The sequence below is a fragment of the Nuphar pumila genome, chromosome 6, assembly GCF_984573655.1.
Source record: "Nuphar pumila chromosome 6, dmNupPumi1.hap1.1, whole genome shotgun sequence".
Lineage (NCBI taxonomy): Eukaryota > Viridiplantae > Streptophyta > Magnoliopsida > Nymphaeales > Nymphaeaceae > Nuphar > Nuphar pumila.
The window spans coordinates 15578919-15603263 of record NC_143254.1 but is presented as its reverse complement, the minus strand read 5'-3'; the positions used below and the strand labels follow the sequence as shown (position 1 = coordinate 15603263).

General features: G+C 39.2%; 1 protein-coding gene across 1 annotated transcript; it reads left to right on the top strand.

Moving 5' to 3' along the window:
* Window positions 1–678: 678 nt before the first annotated feature.
* LOC149834090 (reticulon-like protein B9) lies at window positions 679–10647 on the top strand. The gene is made up of 5 exons (XM_090009280.1): window positions 679–793; window positions 8326–8506; window positions 8732–8873; window positions 10316–10385; window positions 10469–10647. The coding sequence occupies exons 1-5, from the start codon at window positions 679–681 to the stop codon at window positions 10645–10647; spliced, it is 687 nt and encodes a 228-aa protein (XP_089865406.1).
* Window positions 10648–24345: the final 13698 nt, after the last annotated feature.

Here is a 24345-nt window from a genome sequence, read left to right as displayed (position 1 = left end):
AACATTTTAACATCAAATATGGGTCAGAATGGGGTCTAACACATTCCACTTTACCCCTTTTTTTCCTCATAAAAAAGACATTAACTGAATCTGGTAACGCAACCCCAATCTGATAAAAAAGAAGGCAACGTGGGTCAAGCATGATACGAGCCATATCCAACCCATTTGCAATGCTATTTTGTATTTAACTCAAGTTACTTTCCTAGTCTATTTAGGTCAGCCAACTGATTAACTCAAGGGCTTCAGATCTAGCACAAATGACCAAGTAGGATTTTGCTGAAACAAAGTTGTACTGGGCCCAAATTTTCTAGACTTGACTTGATTTGAGTTGTATGGATCCATAGACCCAAGTACCATCCTGACTTGTGAGTACACACAAGTACCATCCTGACTAGACGAGCCTTCCAAACTGGGCTTAGATTGCACGTAGAAAAGATTCAGTAACATACAAACTGCAATTGAGACAAATTGAAGAAAGACAACAGGGTTGTTAAGCAAGGAAAAGCTATACCTTTCTCTATTCCTTAGCCAACCCCACCTTTGCTTTCTTTGCTTGCTTAGTGTACAAGTTTGAAATAATTCAAACTTGTATAAAAGCATGTTTGCTTCTTTTCTCTCCTCAACCGTTAATGTTTTGCATTAAGGTGCTAGAAAGATCCAACCAAGAGACAGAGAGAGATGCCACCAAAGGATTATGATTCATCATCCGATTCGGATGACAATGGACCATTGGCACGTAAGCGAATCGGTGGGAAGAGACAATCCCTTAATGAAGTCTTTGGTGGTGGCAAAGGTATGTTGGTGCATTCTGAGAATCAAATTTTTTTCTCCTCTGTGGTTTGAAGATGCATCAAAGAACTGTGCATCTTGGGTGATCAAACCATTGCCTCTTAAGAGGGCATGGAACATGGGCTTCAGAGAGGGATCCCACTAATCTCTGTTTGGTATGGGCTTCATATTTTCTTAGAAAGTGTCTCTAAGCACAAATCTTGTTTAATCTCTAGTACCAATTGCCAACAAATGATGGGACGGTGGAACCCCGACTTACCCCGGATCAATTCCACTTGGGATCAATACTGGTGTCCTTTGCCTAGGAGGTGGGTTCATTAAGCGACCCATGTTCCTAGACAGATTCTTCGTCATAAAGAAAAGAAAATCCAAAAGACCCATTGGTTCTGTTATGCCCAATCCAGCCTCTCAAAATGGTTCACCCTGTTTGGCTTGTGAAACACTCTAGGCCCATTTACAACACCGGCAAGGATGTCTTGCTAATTACAATGAATCTAAAATGACTTGACTTTCTGTCTGTCTCTTGGCATATATATATATATATATATATATATATATATATATATATATATATATATATATATATATATATATATATATGAGCTGCAAATCCTAGCTAGTGAATCTGGTGTCTCACGGGCCTCAAGATTGGCCTTGGCAAGTTGATCATGACATCGATAATGCTAATTTCTATGAAAACGCGCCTTTGACAAAGTGGCGGAGCCAGAAATCCAAATTAAGGTGGGCATCAATCTGTTTATTTGTATACGCGCTCATCTCTCTCTCTCTCTCTCTCTCTCTCTCTCTCTATATATATATATATATATATATATATATATATATATATATATATATATATATATATATATTAGGCCCTCTTTTTTCATTAGGTCTCATTAGGCCCCATAGTTTGAAGTGTTTTATGATGGATCTGAACCATTAGATGTTTTTATCATGCTTGATTTAGTAGGAATCGACTCTTGGATCATGGTTTTTAGATGAAAAACTCATTTTTATGAGCTGGGAAAATTTGATGCCTTTATAGCCATTGATTTTTGGATCACCTGAAAAACTGTATACAAGTCAGATTCTGGTGATCTAAAAGCTGGTTTCAACTAAACAAAACCTATAGGTCACATCTATGGTGTTAGATATGTGAAAAAATACTAAAAGCAAGAAAAGGGGGGCTAAGGAGCGCATCTCTCTCTCTCTCTCTCAGAGAGAGAGAGAGAGAGAGAGAGAGAGAGAGAGAGAGAGAGAGAGAGAGAGATTGGTTGGGTTGGGTTGGTGTTGGTGAGGGCACAACATTTGGGTCAGGGTGGGTACTTGCCCCCTTGGGGATTATAGGGCCCAACCCAACCTGGCCCATGCTTTGAAATGTCTTGTCGCATAGAGAAGAGGCTAAGATTGTTGTGGTCTTCTCGGACTCATACTTGACCCAATGCTTGGGTGAGTCAAGTTGTCGAGTAATTGATATTTGTCAAATGTCCATGAGCCAAGATGCCACTTAGTTCCTTAAATAGCCAATGGCTTGCTTATGAAACTTATAATGCATGACTAATGTAAATGACCTAGGTGCCTTAGTGTCTCAGACCGAGACTTCGAAATGGGGCATGTGCAGTGTGGAGCTCTAGTAAGCGAAAAATGCATCGAATGTAGGAATGTGTGGTATGTGTTGGCTTGATCGGTGACATGCGGTGGTAGCATGACATACAATAGGCAATGGTATCATCGTTAGGGTATCATTGTGTGGCAGCATAGACATAGAGTGTTGTTTGGTTAAGTAGTGCCAGTGGATCAGAGGATGTTACCTTTGGCAGATTTGGTTAAGGACCTCTCAGCTTGCAAGATGGGTCTCAAGTGTAGTGGTATGTGTTTTATGAAAATAATTTTTAAAACAATATTTTTGATAAAATCCAAGTAAAACCCAGACACCAAAAAATAAAAACTGACTCGCACGAGTGGTGGAGTTCGGGTCGATCTCAAGGAACGAGAAATACTTGTATTCAAACACACAAGCTAAACTACTCTTTATTGCCAAAATAAAAAGAATTAATTAAATAATTAACTAACTAAGGGAGTGTTGTCCTACGCAGAGGGCTTAAACAAAAGAATAATAAATGGTTTTATTACAGACCCAATTAATAAAATAAACCTTAATCTAAGACTAAAAGAAAGATCTTCAGTGCTTGAGTTTTTGTGTCCCTTTGTTCTCCTTTTTTGCTTTTCTTATTTGTATATTACTTTGTGGTCCCTCTGAGGGTCCGAGGGGACCTCAGAGGGTACTTTGAGGGCACGAAAAGGGATCTACCGCACGTTCCAATGCTTTCATGCAAAACACAGAAACATAAAAATACAGTAGACAAAGAAATCTACAAGAAAATCAAATGCAAATATGCAAAAAAAATCACAAAAACATGAACTAATTATCATGAACTACACTATAGACATGAACTAACTATGGACTAACTTGTAACAACCTACACTAAAAGATAAAATAGCAAAACAAACTTAACTAACTATAATTCAAGAATTAATTGCAACAAAATAACAAGTTAACTAATGAATGATCTAACTAACTCAAGAAATTCAAAATTCAAGAAACAAAAGTGAACTAAAGAAATCAAGAAAGTACCAAGTTGAACATGATAACTAAGTAATCAAACTGATATTAATAAGTTAATAAAAAAAACAATTATCAAGAACTAAAAAGAATTGGCTAAATGAAATTATGTTAATCAACTAGCTCAATAACTAACTATAAAAAAAGAATGAAAAATGAATCTAGTGAATTAGGAAAACATTGTTATCAAGAGACTAAAAGAAACTATACACTTTACTTGAAAGAAGCTAAAGGACAAACTAAAAAAAAAATGTTGATTGCAAAACAAAAAAAAAACAACTAACAAAAACTAAGGTGTTGCTACACTAATTGACAAATAAAAAAGACAAAAAGCATGTTGTTAAAGAAATGTTGCTGGGCAGAAATCAAACTGTATTAAATGATCCAATTTTATTATCAAGACAATATGAATTAAATTAGAAAAGATCAAACTTGGATATCTATTCTATGTAATTATGCATGATAACTAAAGCTTAAAACTTTAAAACAAAGAACATGAATTCAACATAATCTGACTAAAGTAACAATAAACAATGCTATCCTAAGCTATAGCCACACGTAACATAACAAGAGATGGAAACTCTATTGAATATTACATAGAATCGCTACTTGTAGAAGTAATTGAAATCGGCTAAACTGAAAACGATAATTAATTATAAACTACTATTCCTAATCTAATTCTGAAGAAACACTTTCTGGAATTAAAGGAAACTCATCACTACGTGGCTGACGAAAGAAACAACTGCTGTAATCTAAACTAAACTAAGCATAAAATGCTGATTCAATAAAAACATGCATATCGGCTAACTAAAAAAAAACAAATAACGCTTTTTAATGAAGCAAACAACAATAATAAAAAAAATGTGAAACAATCTGTTATAGACTAGATCTACTCTATACTAATTGAAAACTGACCAAGAAACAAAAAAATATACAAAAACCCTATTGTAAAACTAACGATCTACCTACAAAACACGATTATTCAATACTAAAATCAAGAAACGGCTAATACTATCAAAATGACATATTTTTTTCTTTTTGTTTATTTTTTTTCAGATGCAAGATATGAAATAAACTATATTAATATGCAAATGACATGAAGATCTAACAAAACTATATGTGATGCAATGCTTTATGCGATGCAAAATCTAAATCTACGATGAAAAAGAGGGAGAAAGAAATAACCTGTCACGGATCGCCTCCGATGGAAGGATTGAAGAGAGAAGATGGTCAATCCAGCTGCATCCACATTGCCCCGACAAAGAGGAAGAAGTTGCTGATGACAAAAGGGTTTGAAGCTTGAAGAAAAAGGGAAAGAAGAAGAAGAAGAAGGGGAGAATAAGGAGAGAAAGAAATCGGCAAAAGAGCGAGAGAGAGCAAGGGAGAGAGAGAAGAGAGGGGCAAGAAGGAGGGGGCATGAACTCTAATATGGAAAAACGTGTTTCAGCCCTTGAACATAACTATTTATATTAAAATATTAGGTTAAACTCATTTTTCAAAAAGTGTCTGATAGTTTTTCAATAATTTCCAAAAAGGGTCTTTTGAAAAAAGTGTTTCCTAAAACACACATTCCTAAACTAATTAAAACTTTTACTTAAACCTTTATAAACTAATTCAAACATTAATTAAAAATTCCTAAACTAAATAAAATATTGAAAAATACAGGGCAAGCTTTGAAATATGTGATTTTCTGATAAATTCAATTTAAATGTGGTTTCTCAAAACTAACAATAAAAATGGGTTTTAAAGCAAATTTTTATTGTATCATGAATAAAATAAGATGAATAACAATGCAAAATATATGCATAATCACATAGCGGTTGGCCGCATGGGGGTATGTGTGAGTTAGGACAAATTCCCCCAGGAATCACCTTAGGTGATTCCAACCGAGTATGGTGACTCGGGGCTAGGCGAGAGAATGCCTAGGCACCGACAAATGAGTTTGTGTGATGTTATTCGCTATGGTGTTCAATCATTAACTGGTCTTCGAACTGGGGGCCACAAGGTCTTGTTCTTTCAGTGGCAAGGTTTTGCTGTAGCGAGCACATAGAATCTCAATACGCTCTATGGCATGCAAGGTTAAGGCAAGTTTGTGCCTTTTCTGAGAGTGATAGCTGGTATGGGATGCCTATGCACTAAGTGGCATGGACTATATAGAATACACATTTGAAAATGCGCCTAATCAGTTTTCGCTAGGCAACTGCACATGAGGTAGTGTGCAGGGCCAATGAAATGATTCAACACATAGAAAGGTGTTGGTATGCGGCCTTTGGCCGTTAGGTTGGCCAGATTAGGCAGTTTGGTGCATCGCAGGTCTGCAAAGCATTTTATGCCCATGACAAATTAATTGCGAGTGAGCAATCAGAAGGCTTGTGGCGGTAAGAAAGGACCGTCGTGTTACACCAACTTATTGAAGAAATAAGCCCATGATAAATTGGCATCACAGTAGAAAGATTCATGGAGACCTTGTTGTTTATTGTATGCAATACTGAAGATGACATGGATGGTTTATCTTGGTTACGCAATTGAAGTATTGTTGACCGTGCATAGAAGCAAGATGTTGGCAGGATGGTATCAGACATCTTGATCATGCTAAGCAGAAGTGCAAGGTTGTTGTTCAGTTAGCTAAGAGAACGTAGATAAGCTAAAGATTTTTACCAGTTGTGTGTTAGGCTCGTAGGTAGAGCATGACATTTGCCTTATGCATGTAGAAAATGCATATTGGATTCAGCTGGATGGATTTACACCTTTAGGTATGGGAGACTCAACTAAACTTCTATATTCTCTCTCAAGATTGTGGGTTAGCGGAATGCCCATGTTGAGTAAAATACTCATTGTTTTGGTTCTTCGAGTTGGCAGTTTCTCTGTGGATTGCGTGTGCAAAAAAAGTTGTTATTTGTGGCTCATCGGTTTAGTTCCTGCGATAACATTTTTTTGACTCTAGGAGAGAGTTACAGTGTTTTGGATCTGGATGAGAGTTGCAACGTTAGGTTAAGGTGCCCTTGTGAGGATGAGTGCCCAGGAAGACACTTTGAAGGACCGCTTTGGGGTGATACACGAGTAGGCATCCCCAACTTGAGGACTAGTTTGAACTGTTGAAAAACCGCAAGTTGGTGCATAAAGGAGTTGATATTCTTGCGGCATGCATTAATGGTCATCTTTCTCTACGAGGACCACGAAGGGCTTGGAATTGCCTTTACTAGGGTTGGAAGGCACCCCAGCCATGAGCTTGAAGATGATAAGTCTGTCGTGTGAGCGAGGGTGACTTGCTTATATATGAGACTGCACTAGGGTCCCATGAGCAAAGAATGCTCGATGTTAGTGAAACGAAAGACCGATATCTAAGTGATCGAAGATGTGTTAAAGAATGAGACTTGATGTGTTAAAGGTTATGACGATGGTGGATGAAAACTAGAACAAGTTGAGTAGGCTAAAGAAAAAAAGTAAACCAAAGATAAGTACAAAGAGAAACTGACATATCAGTGAAGACTCTGTTCTTACCTGCACCGACATTATCGAGGACGACAATGGTTTGAGTGAGGAAGAATGTTCTAGACCAAGCCTTAAGAATGGGGCATGTGCATTGCAGAGCTCTACTGAGTGGAAAATGCATCTAGTATAGGAACATGCGGTATGCATTGGCTTGATCGATGACGTGCGGTGGTAGCATAGTACATGGTAGGTAATGGTATTGTCGTTAGTGCATCATTATGTGGAGGCACAGACGTGGAGTGTTGTTTGGTTAAGCAGTGCCAGTGGATCAAAAGATGTTGCCTTTGACAGATTTGGCTAAGGACCTCTTGGCTTGCAGGATGGGTCCCATGAGTAGCGGTTGGACGCACGAGGGTGCATGTGGGTTAGAGCTAATTCCCCTAGGAATCACCTTAGGTGATTCCAACTGAGTATGGTGACTTAGGGCTAGGCGAAAGAATGCCTAGGTGGCGATGAATGAGTCTGGGTGGTGCTCTTCGCTATAGTGTTCAATCATCAACTAGTCTTTGGTCTGATGGCCACAAGGTCTTATTTCTTCAGTGGCAAGGTTTTGTTGTAGTGTGCACATGAAGTCACAATATGTTCTATGGCATGCAAGGCTAAGACAAGTTTGTGCCCTTTTCGAAAGTGATAGCTGGTATGAGATGGCTATGCACTAAGTGACATATACTATATAGAATAGGCATTTGAAAATGCGTTTGATCAGCTTCTGCTAGGCAGCTTCGCACGATGTGGTGTGCAGGGTCAATGAAATGATTCAGCACATGAAAAGGCGTTGGTACGCAACCTTTGGCCGGTAGGCTGGCTAGATTGAGCAGTTTGGCATGTTACGAGTTTGCGAAGCATTTTATACCCATGACAAATTAGTTGTGCGTGAGCGACCGAAAGGCTTGCGGCGGTGAAGAAGGACCATCATACCGCACTGACTTATTGAAAAAATAGGCCTGTGACACTTAGCATGACCCAGTTTAATGTGATTTTGATTGGATACATGACTGAATCCAAATTTGTTTAGTTGGATTCAGTACACCATATGAGATTAGATTAATAAACATATCAAGTTTGACATATTGTTTTACTTATGAATATGAATATGAATACGAATAAGAATCAAATCCAAATCCAGTCCAAGTACATAAAAAATATAGCCAACTATCCAGTTGGATCCAGATTTGATATTCTGCTTTTCCGTCCCATCTCCGAATCAAAATTTGACTAGGTTGGATCCAGTGATGCCTATATCTAAACAAAACCCGAACCGTTTACATTCTCAGGTATAAACCACTGTTTCGAGCTACTCGGTCTGGACCAAGTTATGATCTGGATTGGTTACTGCTTCTTTTTGGAACTCATGCACAGGATTTTAAACATTGCATAGTATGACGTTATCAAGTTATGCAAAAGCATGGGTTTTTTTGCAGTTGCCCATGTGCTGCTATGGAAGGACAAGATGATATCTGCTGGGATCTTGGCCGGAGTCACTGCAGTTTGGTCCATTTTTGAGGTGATGGAATATAACTTGCTCACACTCTTATGTCACGTGGCCATGCTTGGATTGCTCATTCTATTCATTTGGTCTGTTTTAGCTGCTCTCTTTGACAGGTAAATCCATGTTTTATGATTATATTTCATTTATAGAGCCGTTACATGAAAATGAGATGAAGTTAAACTCGAAGTTTCTACTAAAATGTAGTAACCAACTTAGGTGTTTTAACCATCTTGAAGTTGTATAGACAGCTTGCTAATTAAGGCTGACTCAGTGCTGGAGGATTCATAGTTCAAGGGAATGATTAGCTTCAAATAAAATCACTGTCTGCTTTGCTGTAGGGATCCCCCAAAGATACCAGAGGTAATTCTTTCAGAGCAGGCCTTCATGGAACTTGCTCTAGCATTACACAAGAAACTGACTGGGTTCATTTCAACGTTGCATGAGATCGGGTCCGGGAAAAACTTGAAGTTATTTTTTATGGTAAGCGCACATACTCATCTGAACGCCGTGTCCTAACCAAGGGATCTTGCAATCAAATCCAACATATTCTTAAGCTACTAATATTCTCCTAAGTTTAAAGTCTGATTTTGACAGAATTGTTGTATCAAGGCCACCAGCCGATGGGTTACTCTCAGTTCGGCTCCGCTCAGCGAGACGAGCTACGAGTCGGCTCGTTTAGGTAAACGAGCTGAGCGCGAACATTGCAAGCTCGATTCAGCTCATATAGTCTCGTTTTACATATTATATTTATATATTATATAATTTATACATATATTATATTATATATAATATAATTTTATATATATATATATATATATATATTATCAAACTTAAAAATATGTTTTCAATGAAAACAAGTCATTTCATAATCTGCTGGCCAAGCTTTCGCTCGTAATGAGCTTGGGCTTGGCTCGGCTCATGATGAGCTGATGAGCCAAGCTCGAGCTGGGGTGTACCTTAACGAGCCAAGCCCAAATAGCCCAAAGCTTGGCTTGTTTTCGGCTCGTTTATCAGTCCTACTCTCAGTGATCCTATGCAGCTTGGGGTCGACTTGGCCCAACTCAATGCCTGGTGTCAAGTTTTTGTTCTTAGAATAACCAGGGAAAAGCTGTCTCGCTCAGAGTACATTGGCATAAAACTCCAGGTCAACCTTGCCCACAAGGAAGTACACCCAGCTTCCGTCGTGGCAAAGGATATACACCCATTGGTTTCGAACTTGCGATGTTCCATCAACTTAACATTTTGTGAGTTGCCCCTACTAGAGGAGCTGAACCTTGGTGGGTTCCTGGCTGGTGCCTAATCAAATTAAGTTGGGAAAGTTCTCTACTTGTGTAATTTTCCTTGTTGCCTTACTTACCGATTGGATGACACCCAAGACACCGTTTTAAATAGGGTTTTGGGTGTAAACTGAGTTTTCAGCTCAAAACCCAAGTTTTAGTGTGTTTGTGTACACACCAAAACCTGGGTAAACGAAAAACTGGTTTATCGTAAGACCCTCTCCCCTTCATCACGCTCTTTCTCTCTCCACTCCACCCACCTCCCTACACACCAGTTGGATCCAGCTAGTTTCCAGCCGGTGACCAGCTGGGAAACACTATTTATGTTTTTTTTTTTCAGCAATGGTCGTGGTTGGCCAGCCATTTTCCGGCCAACCACCGGCCAGGAAATGGCCAGCCCGGGTGACCCTAGGTCGGCCATTCCTGGCCGGTCTTAATTTTTTTATTTATTCTTCCTTTTTTTTTTTTTTGGTTTTTTGTGACGAAAACCCAGAAAACCAGGTTTTTATCACCCAAACAACCGAAGTTGGGTTGCCTTTTGGCAAACCAAGTTTGCCAAAACCCTGGTTTAAGACAAAATCTGGTTGCTCCCCCCCCCCGTCATCCAAACCGCCCCTTATTCGTTCTCTACTTTACTCATTGCAGACTATGGCTTTTCTTTGGATTTTATCCCTACTAGGGACCTACTGTGATTCAGTGAGCGTCTTGTATGTTTGTAAGTATCAAAATCTTATAATTTTCATTTACAAGCAGCTTAACATCAATTCATATTCATCTTCTCTGTTTGGACAACACTAGGCTTCCTTTGCCTTCTCAGTATACCAGTATTCTATGAGCACTACCAACAAGAAGTGGACGATCTAGCATATAGGGGAAACAGCCAGGTCAAGAGGTTGTACAAAAGATTTGATTCAAGGGTTCTCAACAAGCTTCCCAGGGGACCTGTCAAGGAGAAGAAAAAAAAAATAGATCACTGATTGTGCTTGTGAGGTGCCACACTCTTGGTTCAGTATCCTGAGGCACTAATATTCAATAAACTGATTTGCTTCTCCACAGACGCTCAATCATAAAATTGGATTGCTTGGTCAACTTGTTAGCATGAGTGCACTGGTCGTGAATTAAATTCTGGATGTAATGCCTCATGAACTAGAAGCGCAATAATATGATGAAACTTTGAAGCTATTCATCTAATGTCAGGTAGTTTCACGTTTGATCCTGATGAGACTTGAATGTGTAATAAGTTATGTCCCAAATGTCAGAGATATTTTGAAAATATCACTTATCATCAAGATATTTTTAAAGGCTTACACATTACAAAAAAAAGCAATATTTTGAAAACACTACAAGAAAATAGGGAATTAGTGACGAAAGTTTGCGACAGAATTGTTCCATCGCTAACTAGTGACGGATTAACGAGAGAAACAAATCCGTCACTAACATCAGTAATATTTACGAAAATAACGACGGAATAGATTCCATCGCAAAATCCATCGTACATTAGCGATGACTTAGCGACAGAAGGTTTTGTAGTAATAACCACGACATTTAGCAATGTATTTGGCGAGGGACAGTCTTTCGTCGCTATCTAGTGACGCAGTTAGCGACAAAATATTCCTGTCGCTAACTGGTTATGTAGATTTACGATGGCTTAGCGACGAAATTAGTCTGTCGCTAAATCCGTCGCTAAATGTTGCGTAAATCTCTAATCAGTGCCCTCTTTCTCTTTCCTGTTTCGCTGCTCCCGTTAGACGTCTGCCGCCCGACGATGCTCAGGTAATCGATATTAAATTCGGTTTTTCCGGCATGGAGGTCGCCCTCCTGCTTTTCCGGCAAGGGGGTCTCCACCCTGGTTTTCCGACAGGGGGTCACCCCCCTTCTTTTTCGACAGGGGGGCGCCCCAATGCCTTTCTGGATGGGGGGCGCCCCCTGCCTCTTTGGTTTTTCCGGCAGAGGGGTCGCCCCCCTGCGTTTTCGGTAGGGGGGTCGCCCCCTGCTTTTCCGGCAGGGGGGGCGCCCCTTGCCTCTTTGGTTTTTTCGGCAGAGGGGTCGCCCCCCTAGTTTTCCGGCAGGGGGTCGCCCCCTAGTTTTCTGGCAGGGGGTCACCCCCCCCCCCCCCCTTCTTTTCCGACAGGGAGGCACCCCAATGCCTTTTCGGTAGGGGGTCGCCCCCCTGCGTTTTCGGCAGGGGGTCGCCCCCCTGCGTTTTCGGCAGGGGGGTCACCCCCCTTCTTTTCCGGCAGGGGGGTCACCCCCCTGGCTTTCCGGCATGGGGGTGCCCCAATGCTTTTCTGGATGGGGGGCGCCCCCTGCCTCTTTGGTTTTTCTGGCAGGGGGGTCGCGCCCCTGCTTTTCTGGCAGAGGGTCGTCCCCCTGGTTTTTCGGCAGGGGGTCACCCCCCTAATTTGCCACTAGGTCCTTGGGTGCTCGGCTTCTCAATGCCTCCATCATGCTCATGCACGTGTGCACGGCGTGTGCTTTTTGGGATCTCTGTGTTTGCTTTCTCTTTGCCGTAGAGAAATCGTGTCCCTACTCGGTGCTGACAACTCAACTGCAAGGTTTCGTGTGCATCTTGCCAGAGGGCTTGACATGCAGTTTGGCAGGCCACACTATATCGTTCTATGAAACTGTGAATGACTTATTAAATCAGTTATAGTTTGTTTGATGGTTCCTGCTACTCAGATAACTCTAGTAAAGCTAGAGCTAATACGTGCACCAAAGCCCGATTTTTGGAAGGGCCGTATTTTTTAGATAAAAAGCCAATGCAAGATTTTTTCATTTCAGCAGAGGGTGACTTCATTTTAACACATTGTCTCTTGCAGATTTCTCAACGGATCCCGCTTGTGCCCCTCCACCCGTGGTAAGTAACTTACAAAATCAATGCAAATTGGGTGAATACCCGTGGTGAGTACGTGATGCAAGCGCATCACATGTTATTTAATTTATTGGATGCAACACTTTACTGTTCACACACTCACTTAGTTGTTAATATCTAGGACTGTTTTGTTGGAGTTTGGAGATCATGTTGAGCATGATTTAAATGTATGAGAATAGAAGTGCTCTTATTTTTGAAGTACGAATTTCATGCTAGGCATGGTAGTAGTTAGCAGGATATTGGAGTGTGTTTGTTGCATGTACATGTTTGACATTTTTTTGAAATAAATATTTTCAATGTATTGTAATGTTGAATATGATTGTATCCATGCTTGCATGTAGTTACTTTCAATTTGTTTATTACTTACATGTGAAAGTGTATAATGAAAGCATGCTTCAAGTGAATGTATCGTTTAATGAATAGTTTGCACATGAAAATATCAAGTTATCAATGCATGCATCATAATTCTTGTGATTGTATGACATCATATATTACATGATAAATTTGATATTTTCTTCATCATAACATTCTGATGATTCTCTTTTAACTGGTTAGGATACTATTCGTAACATCATACGGCAAAATGACTGCAAATCGTGACTGGATATACCGTAGGATAGTTGACAATGAGTTATCGCATGAATATGTGGATGGTATTGAAAGTTTAATTGAATTTGCAACGGCAAGTGTCAGTACAGTGGATCTTACAGGTCGAATTAGGTGTCCCTGCAAGATTTGTAAGAACAATCGATTTGTAGAACCTCATGGCGTTAGACATCACCTATACAGGAAGGGTTTTGTGAGCGATTATCAGAATTGGATGTTTTATGGTAAAGAATTTAGAAATAATTTTGATACACGGGTGAATATTGTGCACGATAATTCATATATGGATTTAATATTTGATATCGCAGGAACAAAACTGGGTTATGCCATGGGTCTTAGTGATGTAACAACTTCAATAGATGAAGAATCGTCAAACGATGCAGCTAGTAGATTTTATGATTTACTTAGAGATGCTGATGAGCCACTTTGGAACGGTTGTGTGAGCCACACTATCTTGTCTGCAGTTTTTCAACTAATTAATTTGAAGCCTGAGTATAATTTGAGTCAATCATGTTTTGACCGTTTGTGTATGATTGTGAAGAGTATGTTGCCCAAGGATGAGAAATTGCCACAAAATTTCTATCGTGCAAAGGTTATGGTCAACGCTCTAGGTATGGGGTATAAAAAGATAGATGCTTGTCCAAATCATTGCATGTTATATTTCAAGGATCAGGAAAACAACATATCATGCCTGTCATGTGGGGATCCTCGGTTCAAGCAAAAAAAAGAGGCAATGGTAGCACGAGATCAAAAGAAGTTTCGTACAAGTCGCTCTGCTACTTTCCTATCACTCCTAGATTGCAACGATTGTATATGTCTTCAAGGACAACTAAACACATAAGATGCCATGCAAATAAAGTTCGACATGATGAAGACAAAATCACGCATCCTGTTGACGCAGAAGCTTGAAAGCACTTTTATCGTAAGCATCAGAACTTCGCAATAGAAGTGAGAAATGTTAGACTTAGTCTATATACAGATGAATTTAATCTATTTGGGGGTAGATCAACTCTATACTCATGTTGGCCAGTATTTGTAACTTCATACAACCTTCCATCAAGCTTGTGTATGAAGCAGCAAAATCTTTTCTTGTCTCTATTGATCCCTGGTCCGACCTCACCTAGCCAAAATCTTGATGTATATTTAAGGTCATTGATTGATGAACTTAAAATACTGTGATATGACAGTGTTACCACATATGATGCCCACAAAAAACAAAATTTCAATATGAAGATTGTTGTTCTATGGACAATTAGTGACTTCCCTGCATATGGTATGTTATCTGGTTGGAGCACACATAGGAGGTTGGCATGTTCGTACTGCATGGAGGATACCAAAAAGGGTCATGTGTTCGGGTTTGAGAGTAATATGAACACCTCACCTGTCGTTGCTTCCTCCAGTCACGGCTCACAGACTTCTTCCATCGAAATAAGCTCCAAGCATCCTATTTTTTCCGGTGATGATGTATGTCAGATCGTTAAGGACACAATGCATGACTACTTTCATGAAACCATCACCGATGTTCTCCGAGCTGAGTTCAACAGTTTTTTGCTGAACAGGGGAACTTCGACTGCAGGTGCCTCTCAGGTATGAAAGTTTCATGTGATATATTGCATGTCATTAGATTTCATATAACTTTGATTTCCTTAACTTAGGTGCATTGGATATAATTTATTTCAGTATATTTTGTTTATCAATACTGACCTTTTATATAATATTTCAGTATAATATTTTTACTGCCTTTGAACACATATGAGCACGATAGAATTACATATACAGTGTTTTTACTGCCTTAGAGCATATATGAGCATGGTAAAATCACATATACAATTTTTTTGACTGCTTTAGAACACATATGAGCATGATATAATCACATATACAATTTTTTGTCTGCCTTAGAACACATATGAGCATGATAGAATCACATATAAAGTTTTTTGCCTGCCTCAGAGCACATATGAGCATGATAGAATCACATATAAAGTTTTTTTTGACTGCCTTAGAATACATATGAGCATGATATAATCACATATTCAGTTTTTTGACTGCCTTAGAACACATATGAGCATGATAGAATCACATATACAACTTGTTGCCTACCTTAGAGCACATATGAGCATGGTAGAATCACATATAGAGTTTTTCTGACTGCCTTAGAACACATATGAGCATGATATAATCACATATAGAGTTTTTTTACTGCCTTAGAACACATATCATTCATGATAGAATCACATATAGAGTATAATTTATTTCAATATATTTTGTTTATCAATACTGACCTTTCTTTTCTTGTATAGGTTGCTCGCGATAATCAGCATAGTGGAGCTGAAGGAACAGATCAAGGCAATGAACAAGAAGACGCACAAAATCTTGGCAATGATTATATTAATGTGTTGAATTTGTTCTACTTTCTTTTTGTTTTGAAAATATAAATGTTGAATTGTAAATAATTAAAACTTGCGAATTTTAAATTGGAACGATTAATTGTTTTAGTTTCCTTTTATATGTATTTTTATGTATACTTTTTTTTTATTCACAAGAAATATAAATTGTATAGGAAATATAAATTGTAGCACGAGAAATTTTTTCTCGATATTTAATTTTCAAATATTTATTTTTGTTTTTTTCCTTGTTTGCGATGAATTAGCGACAGATATATCTGTCGCTATTTATTATTACCGTTGAAGTTAGCGACGACTGTAAATCCGTCGCCAAACCGAAGTTGTCATTTAGTAACGACGGCCTTACACCGAAAGTTGTCATTCGTTATTCCGTCTCAACTTAGCGACAAAACTGGCGACAGATACAGTATGTCGCTACTTAGCTACGAAACGGGCGGCGGATATATGCCGCCGCTTATTAGCGTCGAAAAATTTGCGATAGAAGATATATGTCGCTACTCCGACGCTAATCCGTCACTAATCTAGTTAGCGACGGATTAGCGATGGATTTAGGTTGTCGCTAATCCACTGGTTTGTTGTAGTAAAATATTACTTTTTTTTTATTGGCAACATGGGTTAGGCAGACCCCAACCATTCTATTTTTGTAGAAAATATCATTTCTTATCCCAATATTGATACAAGAACAACAAATTTTGTAGCATATATATATATATATATATATATATATATATATATATATATATATATATAGAGAGAGAGAGAGAGAGAGAGAGAGATTTCATATATGTTTATTGATATATATATTTCACATATGTCTATATATTCTTATTTTTCTAAAATAAAAGTTTTAATTTTTTTTGCTAGGCCAAGAGAAGGCCCAATCATCAACCACACATTGCCAAGCCTCTGGTTGGTAAAACCCTTGAGCCCCCCTCTAACATTGGTGGGATGACAATGGATTAGGGGAAAACAGGGCCCCACCTCCTTTGGACATGGGATGGAGGACATGAAACCAGGATGGAGGTTAAAATCAAAACCCTTACGGGGATGGAGGTGGGGATAGAATTACGCTTTCCCCCGCCTCGCCTTGCCCCATGTTCGATCCTCGTTGGTAAAATAACTAAAATATCTTTAGGTATGACAATGGACCGGGGAGGAATGGGGCTCCACTCTTTCTCACCCCGTTTGGACTGAGGATGGAGGACATGAAATGTGGATGAAGGTAGGGATGGAGGTTAAAATAAAAAATCGGGCAAGGCTGAAGGCAGGGATGGAATACAAAATTTTGAGATGGGGCGGGGGTGGATATTTTGTCCCCCGCATCCGCTCCCATCCACTGCCATCCCTACTTCGACCTTGTGGTGAGGAGTGCTCTCTGGGTTTCAAACCATGGTCATTTGAATGTTAGATGACAAACCACGCCGCCCCTAACCAGAAAGCCCAAAACCTCAGGGGCAAAATTTTTAATTTTTTTGTACAACTTTTTTGAGCCAAGATTTTTTTGGGAACACGATATTTGTAACATGGATAATATGTAGCTGCATTCTACTACTATTGGATGGAATGATCAGGTTACGAGATTCCAACTGGCAATTCAGTGGGATGTTCAATATAATATGGATCGACATTATAGATCCAACTTCGCTTGAGCAAATATTTAGGCCCTATTTGGGTGACAGGAAGCAAAACATGGTTTTTGGGAAACCTGATTTGCCAAAAACCATCCAAAAAGTGTTGTTTGGGTTACCCGTTTCAGGTTTTTGGTCACCAAAAGCTAAAAAGAAAAAGAAAAAAGGCTAGTCATTTTTCGGTCATCCATCAATCAGGAAATGGTCGAAATGGTGTCACCCTCTACCAGAAAAATGACCAAAATGTCAAAAATAAGGGAAAAATAAGAAAATAGAAATTTAGCCACCCATCAACCAAGATACCTAGGGTGGGCAACACCATCCCGACCATTTTTTGGCCAGTGGAAGCCCAAAAAATGACTAGACTAGTGAAAAAATAAATAAATAAAAATCTCTGATTATTTCCTGGCTAGCCATCAGCTGGGATAGTGTTGCTTGGCATGGGTGACACCATCTCAGCTATTTCTTGGCTGGTGGCTGGTCAAAAAATGGCTGGATGTCCATAGATTTGAAGAAAAAAAGAGATATTTTTGTTAACAAAAATTTTGCAATGAAGAAATAAGACTTACCTAGAATTCACAAAACCCTTTTTAAACTCTTTTAAAAGATGTGGGATACATGTTTCAAGCCTCAGTCATTCTTCTCCATGAAAAGGTAAAGCAAAGGTATGTTTTTTTTATCTCCAAAGCAAAAAGCCTATTGACGAGATAGTTTGAATTCAAGATTTCAACCTCTCGCAAAACAAGATATGTAATATAATCAAAATGTATGTGAGTATCAATGCAAGAACTAATAACTTAAAAGAATGAAAAAAACATAAAAAACACAAAACTATCAATGAGATCTTGGAAAATCACCTTTTTTAGATTTTGGGGTTCGCTTAGTTCTTTTATTGATCAAGTAACACCTTCACATAGATACGATAGTTGTTGCAATGGCTTTGGAATGACAATTTAGGGATCGAGTTGAGAGAGGGTTGGAGTGAGGGAAATGCTAGGGCTCATTTACCAAGGTGGTTCAGGAGGGCATGTCCCAGATGTTGTGAAAAAGAAGGATGAATCTTGATTGTTCTACATTGATTATTGAGCCCTTAATCAGATTATAAATATCAAATCTAAGATCCATTAAAAAAATGATCCAAAGACTAAAAATATTCAAACTAAACAATATGGATCTCAAATGATCCAATGAAGGATGTGGACCCAGATACGTATTTTTTTGCTTTTGCAACATTCTCCCCGAGCTGGAGAAGACTTGCCCTCAAGTCTTGCCTGCTTACGCTCCTTACAGTTATGCTCTAACTGTAGGAAATAATGGACCATTAGAAGTCATAGATCCACTAGCACTAGTGTGATCCAATCCAAAGAATGTCTAAACAAGTGTAAACTAAGAAACCATGATCTAATGACTGGTTTAACATGTAACCAAATGGGTCTTTATGTTGAACATCAATCAAACCAAAAGGATCCATCTTAAGATACATTTAGATCCAAATAGAATCAACTGAATCCAGGATAGTCTTAATGGGATCCATGTGGGTTATGGCAGAGTCAAATGGGAAGGTTAGTTAAAGTTTAAATGGATCTGATAGGATTTGAGATGGGTAAGAGTTAGAAATGTGGTTCAAGAGCTCATATGGGTAAGAAAACTAAATTTGGGCAAAGCTACTTTGGAGTGAGACTCAAAACATGGGTTTGAATTTAATCTGACAGAGAGTTTGAACCAAAATCAAGAGGTTGGACCCAATCCGATAGATATGGAACACAGTCCACCAGAGCAGGAACTGGCGGCCCATGGGCCAGAACTAGGCTATAACCCAATGAAATTGAGGCATGAGTCTACGTACCAATTTTTTGGGAGACTCAGTTCAAAGAACCAACTTCCTAGGAGACTTGATTCGATAAACCAATTCTCTCAGCTTTCCTGTGGTGGGAAACCACGAAGGGCCTCCTTACCTGATTAGGTAGGGTGAAGGCCCTTCTTCGTGGGTAACAGAGGGGGGATTCTCATCGGTGGTGAGGTTGGCTGCGAGCCTCCCTCGTCTGATGACTGGTTGTCAAACAGGAAGATGCTAGTGAGCCTATCAATTCCTCCCATCATGGGAGAGCCCACAGAGTGGTGGGGAATCCACTCATGAGGGCCAAGGAGGTGCCCTCACCAATTTGGTGTAGGGCAGCCTCTACCACCAATAGGTTGGGTGGTTGCACGCTCCTCTCATCCGACAATGGATCGTCAGTCGTGGTGCCACTAGTGGCCCGACCTCTTTCTATCAAAAAAGGGTGATAAAGGGAGAGGAGAGTGTCGACGGTAATCGAGCAAGGGTGAGATGCCAGTGTAGGGTTTGCCGTCAGTGGGGGCTCTCTACCTTGTTCACCCATGATAAGAGAAGGAAGACAGGGGCAGTGGGTTGCAACTCTCTATCGATGGGTCAAGCCTCTGTGAGTCGACCCCATCCGACAATAAGTCGAGGACGAAATTGAGGGCCTTCTATAGGTGGGGCTTGAGTTGGTCCACCAAGGAGGCGATGACAGGGTATGAGAGGGTGAAGCACCGCTGCTCATCGCGTGTCTACAACTCCATCAACCAAATTTGATCCACCATGAGGGAGAGAAAGATGTCCATGCTCTGGTTGGAGGAGGGATTGGGGGTGGGAGCGATGATGGTAGTGGTGGTGAGCATGCTAATGTTGTTCGTGGGCTCTTGGCCTGTCAAAAAAATGGAGGAAAGAGAGATATCAGTGAGCCCGGGTGGGAGACCTGCTTGGTAGGGCACGAGGCACTGCTGCCAGTGTGTATGCAGGTTGGTGGCCAAAGGTGCACAAAATAAGGAGATAATAGGGAGATTGGGTTAGGGTCGGTCCATCTACCCACCTCCACCAGATTAGCAACAAGAGATGGTGTTCTGACCTCTTGAAAGGAGTTTTCCTTGAGCACATCCTCTTTAATGGATCATTTTTTTAGACATCGTTTAACAACTTCAACTTAATGGAATCATTGCATCTTGACTCTCCTACAACGTATGCACCTTCTGAGCGACTAACAAGACTTTGTCGCTCGGTTAAAAAAACATCCACCTCAATGATGACATTTTTTAAGTGGATCTCGGCATTCGATCACGACCTCGTTCATGCTTTCTTCGCTTTCGTTTCCCAACATTGTAAACATGATAACAAATTCTGCTCTGATACCAAATTAATAAAAATTAAAGGAGCTCGATTTACGTGAAAGTTGTTCTTATACTAATTTGATGTAAACGGGAAGAGATAGTCATATGCATGAAAATTGAGAAAAATAAGAAAATACAAGAAAAAAAATCAGAAAGCAAGAAAATTATAAAAAAATTATCAAAAAATTAAAATAATAAAATACTAAAAGATAACTCTCAATTTTCAGAACTCTGCATAGGGCTTTCATCTTTTTATAGATGAGGTCTTCCAAATCTCAATCCAAGTAAACTACCTAATCTGATAAACTCTTAAAAAATATAAAACTCATCTTCATTATCTTAATCTAATTAAATATGAATATCGGATCTACGATCCATTACAAAATGATTCAAATACTAAAAAATATCTAAACTAAAAAATATGGATATCAAATGATCCAATGAGGGATATGAACCCAGATATGTATCGCTCTGCTCCTACATCATTAAGATAGGCCAATCACATGGCAACATTCTAAGTGGGCTCAACATTGTGCTGCTATAAGACTCATGGAATGTTGTCATGTGATGTGACCTATATGTCACATGGGCCAACACATGAGTGACTCTCAGTACACTGACAATAGCGCCGCCAAACATTTTTCTATGTCACAAAACATGGAGAAAGGATCAGGTTTGAGGCACCTTTGATAGGTCACATACATAGACACTTAAGCAATCCTTGGATCTCTCTTAATACACTGAGTCTCAATGTTTTATGTCAATGAATAATGTTTGTCTGCACTACTGTCAGTGTATTAAGAGAGAAAGGATTAGGTCAGAGGCACCTCTGATGGGTCACATAGGTAGGTACTTAAGCAATCCTTAGATCTCTCTCAATACACTGACAATAGTGTTGCCAAGCATTCTTCTATGGCATAAAACATTCAAAAATGATTAGGTCAGAGGCACCTCTAATTATAACACCCTCAAGCCCCCTTGGATGTCTTTCATCTTAAAAATGAACAACACTCATCGAAACAGTGAATCAGCTCATTGTGAGCCATTCATTTTAAACCATTATGATGTCATCCATCCAAAACACAAACAACATAAAAAAAAAAGAATGGGACCCATTCAAGTGATGATCATCTCATTCCTACAGATTTTAGAAGTCATTCATCTTGAGATCAATGACATCCAAAAGTGCTCTGACAAAATGAAATACCATGAGATCTAGCACACTCTAACTTGATCTCATATCCAAAGCATGCCCCAAGGAAAATATGGAACATTAGTTTGGATTGGCAATGTGACTTCATTTTTGGGACTCGCATGCTCTCAAGGTTGGGTCATGTCGACCCAATCAGATTCAATGTACTTCTTGGGGTGTTATATTTTCTATAAATCTTCATGATGCCAAAAAAAATTGAAATTCCGTTGGTTGTCATGTTTCAATGATTCATTTGGTTAGGTAAGGTTGAGAGCAAGTCTGTCTCCTTGGCGAGGTGGCCTCTTATCACTTGCCCACTTGATTTAGGGGGCATGAGGATTCATGATCTTTAATTATTCAATAAGACACTTCTTGCTAAATGACTTTGAAGAATATGCAAAAAAGAAGCTAGGATGGCTATTATCTTCTCCAAAAAATATAATCTTGATGGCTGGCCTTGGAACTAGTCAGAAAACTATAAATGAAAGCAGGGTTCGGGAGTGTGGAAGGGATGGATCATGATACTTGATGCCTTTTGCCATGTTACGCAAGTAGATATTAGAGATAGGACCTCTGCCCTTTTTTGGCAGGACCAATGGTGGGGCAATGGTAGGCTTTGGGATATTTATCCTTCTCTTTATGAGGCTTCTAGGGGTAAATTTTTTAGGGTTCAATAGGTTTGGTTTACATAAGTTGGTTCTTGGGATATTGCTTTGCAAAGGGATCCAACTTCTATTATGTTCTAGCATGATCAAAGATTATGAATGTGCTAACAATTCATTCGATCGATCAACGAGAGGACTGCATTCTTTGTGCACTTTCGAAAGTTGGTGTTTTTCATTACCTCACTTCTTTATCGCGCTATGGGTGGTCACTCGATGTCTTGGCTCCCAAGCAAGGCATTATGGAGAGGGGGTCTTCTTAGTAGGGGCGCCCTTTTGGGTTGGTTGATTCTGAATGATAAAGTAAATATGGAACTTCGACTGAAACAACAAGGATCTTACTTGGCAAGCAGATGCTCTCTTTGCCAACAGGAAGAGGAGTCTACCATACATCTTTTTTTAGACTGCCCATTTATGCACAACATTCTTCACCTTGCTTGGGACAATCTAGCAATCGTTTGGGAGAGATTTTTCTTTCCCAAGGACATGCTTATCACAACACATCTCTCCATAACTGGCAAACATTAGAGGTTTATCTAGCGTGTCTAGATCATTTTAGCCTGACAACAGATTTGGCGAGAGAGGAATGATCAAATCTTTAGAGGCATGCTGAAGGGATTTGATTTTATCTTTGAGTCACTCTGATGGACTATTGCAGACAAGGCATGCAGAAAATGGCTTGATGCAATGCTGGCCTGAATTGGCAACCGTCGGGTAATGGTTTGAATGGTCACTATGGTCAGGGACATCACAGTTGATTGGTGGCCAGGGACAACACGATTGAGTTGTTGAATGTTAAATCTAGGATCAGGGTGTGCGCGTGGAAGACTCAAGGAGAAGAGGATTGAGGATTGATTAATGACTTGCTTCAAGGGGGATTCTAGATAGGAATATTAAGACCTCTTCAATTGATCTGCTGCAGAGGCAGATGCTAGAAATTTAACCTCCCCTAGGTAGCCGTTATCCAGCCCTAACTGTTCCATTGGATTCTCAAACATACTAAAAATACAATGTGTAATGTGATCCACCATTATCCTGGTAGTGCATATCTCAATGGCCCACTACTCAAGTGGGTCATTGGATTCCAAGTTTGACCCATTTGGTCACACTGAATTCATACCAGGATCTAACATCTTTCACTTCGTCATATGGGGCGAACACATACATTTTATCATAACCAGTGCATTATGTATTGCACTCATGACATTATGAGATTTTACATACGGCAGTTGAATTTCTCCTTCATGATATATCTCTATCATGAGGCTATTTATAAACTAGGTTGTTTTTTCATCATGTCATAAATTTCAAGTATTCACCATTCACTACATACTAAGTCATGCCATCCATAACTCAAAATAAATATTTCATAATATAGGTCTCACATAGTCATGGGGTTCTTCTGGCTCCTCCATGACTATACCATAGTCAAACACACTAGTGGAGTACTATGAAATTTATTAATTCATGATTTGCCAAACATAGCAAATACTCCCACTTTTTAAATTTTCATCATAGCTTATACTCTCACTTTTCATGTGCATTATCACATGTTAATCACCACCTGATCATTTTAGATCAGTATGTTTGGATCCAAAAAGTTATAAATATGACTGACCAATACCATTTAGCATTTTTATGCATAAAAATAAAATATCCCTTCATGCATTTACAATCATACCATATGAAGCATTTATAATGATTATTTATCATTATATTCTTTCATGCATATGCAAAAATTCAGCTCCCACTATTCTAATGCATTGCATTTAAGCAATATTTGCATTAAGCCACGACATCATGAGGTTATACATACACTAGCTGGACTTTTCTTTCATGATATATCATCATCATGAAGATACTCACAGACTGGGTTGATTTTCTATCATGAAGTCTAGCATTATCCAAATCCAATCTTGATATACACTAGATCCATATCCAATGAGAATTATCTCATTATCATTTGGATATGCCAAATATGATAAGTCAATTACAAGGCTTTAACCAAACCACAAGTTTGAATAATTAAGTTCAGAACCATTTTTAGATCCACACACACACACACACACACACATATATATATATATATATATCCAAATTTATTGGATTTGTAGGAGTTCATATTCAAATCTGACTTGAGATGTT

Excerpts from the sequence above, each read along its gene's own strand:
- LOC149834090 (XM_090009280.1), top strand. The coding sequence starts at position 679 with ATGCCACCAAAGGATTATGATTCATCATCCGATTCGGATGACAATGGA. Across the intron at positions 8,507-8,731 it reads TTAGCTGCTCTCTTTGACAG|GGATCCCCCAAAGATACCAG; the intron begins GTAAATCCATGT and ends GCTTTGCTGTAG. Across the intron at positions 8,874-10,315 it reads ACTTGAAGTTATTTTTTATG|ACTATGGCTTTTCTTTGGAT; the intron begins GTAAGCGCACAT and ends TACTCATTGCAG.